The sequence below is a fragment of the Crocodylus porosus genome, unplaced genomic scaffold, assembly GCF_001723895.1.
Source record: "Crocodylus porosus isolate Cpor-Errol unplaced genomic scaffold, CroPor_comp1, whole genome shotgun sequence".
Lineage (NCBI taxonomy): Eukaryota > Metazoa > Chordata > Crocodylia > Crocodylidae > Crocodylus > Crocodylus porosus.
In genome coordinates, this window is record NW_017728917.1 from 15,082,189 (window position 1) to 15,089,653 (window position 7,465).

At 45.7% G+C, this 7,465-nt stretch overlaps 1 protein-coding gene across 2 annotated transcripts; it reads right to left on the minus strand.

The window, feature by feature from the left end:
- Window positions 1–670: 670 nt before the first annotated feature.
- Window positions 671–7,453, minus strand: KCTD6 (potassium channel tetramerization domain containing 6). Of its 2 annotated transcripts, XM_019536755.1 has the most exons (3): window positions 7,387–7,453; window positions 4,428–4,533; window positions 671–3,000 (listed from the first exon to the last, which is right to left on the minus strand). In XM_019536755.1, the coding sequence occupies exons 2-3, from the start codon at window positions 4,452–4,454 to the stop codon at window positions 2,314–2,316; spliced, it is 714 nt and encodes a 237-aa protein (XP_019392300.1). In that variant the 5' UTR covers window positions 4,455–4,533; window positions 7,387–7,453; the 3' UTR covers window positions 671–2,313. The 2 variants fall into 2 exon arrangements, with proteins under 2 accessions (XP_019392300.1, XP_019392299.1); XM_019536754.1 differs by lacking the exon at window positions 7,387–7,453 and having other exon boundaries at window positions 4,428–5,694.
- Window positions 7,454–7,465: the final 12 nt, after the last annotated feature.

Here is a 7,465-nt window from a genome sequence, read left to right on the forward strand (position 1 = left end):
TTGATGATACCAAAATTTGGGGTGAGGTGAGCACGCTAGTAGGGAGGGAAAGATTGCAGCAAGACCTGGCTAGGTTACAGGAGTGGGCTAACATAAACAGGATGCGTTTCAATACTGACAAGTGCAGGGTGCTTCACTGATGAAGATGTTGAACAGTGCAGGCCCGAGGACTGGGCCCTGGGGGACCCCACTGCCCACATCCCTCCAGGCTGAAAATGACCCGTCCACCACCACTCTCTGGGTCACACTCTCTGGCAACACATCTGACTGTGTGGGTGTCGACACCACAGTCCCCCAGTTTCTTAATGAGAACAGGGTGAGAGACAGTGTTGAAGGCCTTCCGAAAGTCCAGGAAGACGATGTCCACTGCTACCCCTGCATCTAAGGATTTGGTGATCTGATCATAGAAGGCCACCAGGTTGGTCTGACAGGACCTGCCACTAATGAACCTGAAGCTGAGGGCTTCAATAGGATGTGCACCATTTGGACTACTGTTTGTTAAATTATCCTCCATAATTGCAGGAAGAACAGACATTTTTCTACTAACAACAGAAGTAACAGTATATTCTAACAGTATTTTCTGAGGGTTTCAGATTCTTGCCCAACAACAGAAAACCAAGCAGATTTCCTGAGCTTCCTCCACTTAACTAATATCTTTTTTTTTCTTTTGAATAAAGCACTTAACAGCAATAAACAAAACAAAGGGGCTGGGGTAAGAGGGGGGGATACAACAAAGGAAAAGTGACACCCGAGTTCTCCACTGCCAGAGAAATGCAAACAAACTGAATGAGCTAAGATGAAGCACTGCCAGCTCCTGGAACTCTACACTAAAGGAAACAGCAGCTAAGAGCTAAGGCCCAGGCTGTTTCTGAACATCTCCAAGAAACTGGGGTACAGACTAGCCACATGGCAAAGCAAATGAACCAGGTGCACAGGGAGGTCATACACATCGAGACGGGTGTGGATCACTTAAGGCAGAAACATTGACCTAGAAAGAGGAGTGTGTATACAGCTGCACTGGTCTGGTCCCTCAAAGCATAGATCCAAACAGCAATTTTACCATCTTCTAACTTTAACCGATTCTCATAGAAGGACTCTGTAGTATGAGATACGAGTAGCTCCACAGAATGCACAGGAGAGGTGGAAGCAGTTCTGTGAGATTGCCTGGGAAGAATGCTGAGCTAGTCCTTTGACTACAATGGTAGCAGCGGCTGTCCCAGCAGGGGAATGGAAGTGGTGACATGTACTAGAATTCATTTGATGAACATTTCAAATTTTGATCATATCCCTTACTGAGTTATAAGGACTCAGCTCCTAGGAACGCCATGGACAGCCAACCTGCCGACCAGCTTCACTGCTTTTCAACTGCCCATTATTTTAAGCACACACTCTCCCCTTTAATTTCTAGTATTAAAATTATCCCTGTTGCAAAAGCACAAGAACTTGTAACTTGAATTTTGGAAGTGAGCTGTTTTCATGATACTCCAGAAAGATGGTATTGAGGGTAGTAGACTGGCAGCTTCAATTCCATCCACCGATATATTTTATTTTCTGTTTTCCTACAATAATAAATTACAAAGAGGCAAACAAGATAAAAAGCTTATTTTCATAGTTCACATTTTTATTAGCTTCTTGCTGGCAGGCATTACACTTGGGAATAATACTGCACCAGGCATTAAAAATATGAATTCTACCACAGGAACATTTTGCATTCAGAGTCCAATATAAATATTTCTAATCATATTTCCATGGCTACAGATAATATTTGGTTGCTTGATTTATATGCATAGAAAAAAACAGTTGTCATAACTGTAAGAAATCGTACTTAACAAGTACTTTAAAAGGGGCTGGATTTGTTTTCCTAAAATATTACAATACTGTTTACTGATTTAGAAACTAGGTTACACTACATGATTGTAGCTTTTCCCCAGCTGCATCTTAAATTCTGTTTGTTCTTTACTCCTGGAGGTTTAGCATTAGGTGAATTAGAGACCATTTAAAACGGAGACAATTTTAGCACTTCAAATGACTCAGCTGTGCTAATGACACATAGGATCCTATCCCACTGGTTGTTAGGACCCCTTTTCCCAAAACGTGTCTCAACAGTTTGAACAGGCACATGCATTTTTGTTTCTGGACAAAACAAAAACAGCTGCTAGAGAAAGTAACTTCTCTAGACCTTAATGAATATTAATAAATAGTCATAAAAAAAAAAAAGAAGCACACGCTGTTGGTTTCATCAAACCCAGGTCCGCACAGGTGCACTGTCCAGAAAGCTGCTAGCCACTGACACAGCTCCTGTGGAGTCAAACATCAGTCATCCGTTTTCCGTGCCAGCCTACAGAAAGTCCAGTTGTGCTCCACCGTGTTCTCATTGGCCCGTTCGCTCATGTGGTGGACACGTGTGTTTCTGATTGTGAAGCCTTGCTTTGTGATGTACTCCATCAGGTGGACTCGGAGAGAAACCTCCTGGTGGTAATCACATGGTCCAAATGTGAAGGAAACTTGGCAGTCTCTGGTGTCCATCATGTGCTTATTCCACTTGGTGAAGTGGTTTGAAATGCCTTCTAGTAAGGAGTGGACCTTGGTCGTGATGGTTAACTGTGTTATAATCACTGCCACTGGATTGGAGTATTTGGAAAGCTTCCGTGTGCTGGACAGCTCCACTACTTCCTCAAAGGTATCCATAGGATACAAAGGCTTGGGGTCATTAAGACACTGGATTAGGGGTTCAATCTGGTAAAAGTCTGCTTCTTTCCGGAGCAGATCAAATTCCTTGAAGTCCAATGGCAAAGTCAGCTCCGAAGTCCTTAAAAAGTTAAGAACATATCGGAAAAGTGGTCCATCTCTGTCAATAAAGTAATTACCCTGAGAGTCCCTGGCAGTGGGAAAGTCTCCCCTGAACATGGCCCCAAGCATTGAATCTGGATACCTCGTGAGAGTGGTCAGGGAAGTTGTATACATGTGTCCACCCACATTGATTGTGACTGGATCAGTCATCTAGAAAGAAAGAGAGAAATGACAGAGTTTATCAAGTCCCCACAAGAATTTTATCACCAAGGCACATGGCAGTTACTGCTAGAAATGGGCTCAAGAAAGAACAGCATCTCCTCAGTTGCAAACCCAGGAGAAGCCTCACTCTTGAGCAAAGACAAGAAACCTGGTGACACAGCACAGCTGGTTACAAGAGAGAATATCCAGAGCTCGGTGCAAATTGTGAGGTTCTTTACAGACACTTAAGGCCAGCATGAAGCTTCCCATCAGCACAAAGGACTCTCTCATCAGCAAGGTAACGTTTCCTATTGTGCAGAATGTCAAAGAGATGCAAGAAATGATTGTTCTGAGCCTACAGAACCAGATGGAGTCAGACGCCCAAGGATCTGTCTCATAGCATGTCTCATACTTCGGGAGAAACATAGCAAATATGCCCCAAATCTCTTTGCAGAAAATTAAAGGACATTTGAAGTCACCCTTTCCTTTGGCTGTTGGGAGCCATAAAGACAATACTGTAGCCTCAGCTTGTAAAAAATGCATCGGTCAGACAAATGGTTGACTGCGTAGAGAAGGTACCTGGGGACTGAAGGCAGCCCATAGCTATAACCACCCACATCACACCCAAAAAGGCAGGTGAGAGAAGAAATACAGATCCCACGCAGTCACTGACTCACGGTCAGGGCTGAGGGCCTGCCAGACGTATCCAAAGAGAATGCTTAGAGGAAAAAGGGAAGGAGCAATAATCAGATGAATGAGTCTAGCCCAGTTTTGGAAATGCAGTTTAAGAGACAAGAATACTTTTTCCCCAAATAAAGTGGCATCAAAGTACGTTAAGGAACACGGAAGGAGATTTTGCTTTTTCCAGGACCCTGTACATCAGGGAGGTTGCTTTCCAACACTTCCTAGCCCATCATTGTGGCCCAATCTTTTTAAGAGAATTGTAAGTGTTGTCTTAAGTCGGCCTACGTGCCCTAAGTGGCCTGGGCAATCTCCATGTGTGGCATGTGGCAGATAGGGCAGACAGAAAGGCAGGCAGGAAGCAGAAAGCAAAGCAGCAGATCAGGCAGGGAACACAGGGAAGGGAACAGAAAGCAGAGCAGCTGACTCGGCAGGGAACAGGATCAGTGTGGCACTTGGGGAAGTAGTGGGGCTAGTTTGTAGCACAACTGCCAAAAAAAGCTGACCCCACTGTTTTATGTAATTCCTGCTCTTTGTCTGGAGATTAACAACGTGAAAGGCCCCAACAGCCATACTGAAATGAAACACCTTCTAAAGACAAAGTAAGTAAATTGTTTTTAATAAGATTTTTCTTCTCATAATATTTTCTTCTCTGGGTCTATACAAAGCCAACAGACTGGAGGGGATCCTTGCATTAAATCTGGAAAGCTTAAGTCTCTCTCAGCATGCACACACATCTGTATTGGCTCACTTACCATATATCCCCAGTCTCCATTATCCATCTGTTCTGTTGCTTGATCTATGGGAGTCCAAGTTTAACAGAAAGTTGCTGAAGGGATATACAATTCACGTCTATTCCCCCTGCAGACAAACAGATAGATAAAACAAATAAATAGAGAGATCTGTCAGACTGTAAGCATTGCTGGTCTTTAAGTGATTCTAATCAAAGACAGGCTGGGCCTTGCTGTCACCTATTCAGGCAGCATAGCAGCAACACCCACAGATGAGGACTTCCCTGTACTGATCTTCCAGAATCCTTTCCACTGCCTGAACACAAGCCCCATCTAGAGAGAGCAGCGCCTTCATACACTGTCCTCAGTATTCCAGATTTGTTAAATAACCTATGTTGCATTTCTGAAGATTTATACTCACACACCAGCTACATTTCATCTGGATGGTGTACATCTGTCTTGAAAAGTAACCCCATTTACATAAGCCAAATGCTTGATTTATTCATCTACTGAGATGGACCTTCAGACATAAGATGTGGAGACCTGCGTGCTAGCTTTACGGGTCAATAATTCTGTATCTCAGCATCAGCAGGAACTCAGAAGTCACTTGGGGGGGAAGGAAGTAAAAGAAAACTTCCTATAGGTGGTCAGGAACATTCACCTTCAGGGCAAGGTCCCATTAAAACCTTCCATCTTCCCACTGCTGGAAGGATGGATGAAATGCTGTGACAGGTTGGTGGCAGACCAGGCTAGACAGTAGCAGAGCTCTCCTTTGGCTTAAACTCTAGGATTTACAAACAGTTTGGTAAATTTGGTAAATCCACAGAAAGGATCTTGTGGGAGCTTTGGAAAACAAATTAATCCAGGCATGTGTTACCCAGCAAGTAAAGTCACAGCGTTTAAGCCAAGAGGTAGAGCTCTGCACCAGTCAGTGACTACAGAAAGAGTGTTCAATTTCTGACCCAAAGTCTGCTCTCTGTAGCAGGCACAGGCCCATGTCCCCACCTGAGAAGAATATGGTGAGAGCAAAGTGCTTTCTGCTCAAAGTAGGTCTGGACTGCAATGGCAGCTGCATGTGGAGAGCAGAGGCCTATACAAAGCAGGCATTGCATCTCACCAGCCACAGGAGAATCCTGTGTCCAACCTTACACCTTTTCCCAAGCACTACAATAAGTTAAACACAATATAGGCAGCATGGATGACTCATGCTGGACAAAACAAAGGTGAGGCTTGCCTCAGCACAGCACAAATGACTGCTGACCAAGGGAGAGACACAAACTCAGATCAGCTCTTCTGCGCAGGCTAATGTCCATCACACCAGTGGTAGAAGAACTAGCCAACAAGACAATGAGCCTGCACAGCTGTTCTGTGCTTTCCAGCTAAACAGCAATTAACTCCCACCGCTAGCATTAGCCTGGAGGTTGAGATCCTAGGTTTCTCCTTTAGGTAACACTGCATACAGGGTCAGTTCTGTTCAAGCGTAAGGTGTAAGATGTCACCTCGTATCACACAGCTGCACTTCACTTCAGGAAAGTGACAAGGAGGGCCTCTGACAAAGTCCCCACAATAAGGAGAGGAGGAACCACACCTGGGAAAACAGTGTGACATCAAAGTTATCCACTTACACGCCATATAATCAATGATGTCTCAATAAACGCTCAACGGCACCAACTCTAAAAAAGGAAGAAAAATAAGAAGGTACATGCCCATCTACTTAAAAGATTTTCTCTGACAAACACCTCCTCTGTTACATAAGCGAGGCCATCTTCAAAGTCCCTGGTACCTCCATCATGCCAAGGCTACCTTTTGGGTGATCACAAAGAAAAAAGAATAGATAATGTCCTCCTGTCTGCACCCTGTGAAAAGCTACCATTTGATTACAGTGCTACTGCTGTAACGCCGGAGTGAATAATTTATAGGAGCAATTAGCTCAGGCAAGCCCATGTTTTGATAAATAAATAAATAAAGCAAGCATCTAGAAGTTTCATTGATTTTGTGTAGGATTTAACAAAAATAATGCTTGGCATGCAAAAAATCAGCTGGGCAAAGCTCATGTTACAATGAGGCGCACCTCTGAAGTGTGCAAGGATAACATTTGAACTGCTCCACACTGCAAGTTAAAATGCTACCCACTTCATAAATATTTACGCTTCCCTCATCAGCATGAGCCTAGGCATTCCAAGTTCCTAGGCTCCTCTCTCAGGCAATCTGCATGCAGCAATTACTCTGTCCGGGCACACGTCAAGCATAATGAAGACCTGGGTGCTAGAACTGTGGTGGCAACGGAAGCCTGTCAAAATGCTGCTGCCGCGCGACCTGCACCAAGGCTTTTCGCAGGCAGGATTCTCCAATGAAACCAATTTGAGAGTCTCTATCCAACTAACCGGGGCTTGTGGTAGATAGAAGTGACCTCTTTTATTCGACCAATGAGGTCTTTGCATGGAAAAAAATATTTCGGGCACAAACACCCTTCATCGGGCATCGGAGAACTAAGGAGCACAAACATCCTCTCGGGACAAAATCCCACAGGCTGGCGCGAGCTTGGGGTTCAGCACAAGCCCCACCGAACGCCCGCAGGGGCCAGGCACCTGCCCCAGAGGGGGTTCTTCCTGCACATCCAAACGCACCAACCTCGTAATGCAAAGGTCACGGAAACCCTGCACGTGGAGGCAACTTGGTGGCTTCGTGAGGAAACGGGAGCGCTGTTTTGCACGCACCACGCGGGCAGGCCCAGCGCCGTGCTCGCATCCCCTCCGCGCAGCGGGAGGAAATCGAGGCCTATGTGTCTGACCGTCAGCAGTTCTGCGATAGCAAGTGACCGACTGCGCTTGCCCATGATCCCGGCGCGAGACACTGCAAGAGCCCACTTAGGTACGAGGGCTTTTCCTGAACCAGGAGCCCGGCCAGACCCTTGGTTCACGCCGCCACGGACGGACGGAGCGCAACGGTCAGTGGAGGCAGAAGGGCAACGCTGCGGGACTACCTCTTCATCCCGCCACGGTGGGCGGCGGGAATGGGCTCGTGGAGGCTGCAGAAGAGAAGGCTGAGGGAGGTGATGGCGG

Excerpts from the sequence above, each read along its gene's own strand:
- KCTD6 (XM_019536755.1), bottom strand. The coding sequence starts at position 4,454 with ATGGATAATGGAGACTGGGGATATATG. Across the intron at positions 3,001-4,427 it reads ATGGAGACTGGGGATATATG|ATGACTGATCCAGTCACAAT; the intron begins GTAAGTGAGCCA and ends CTTTCTTTCTAG.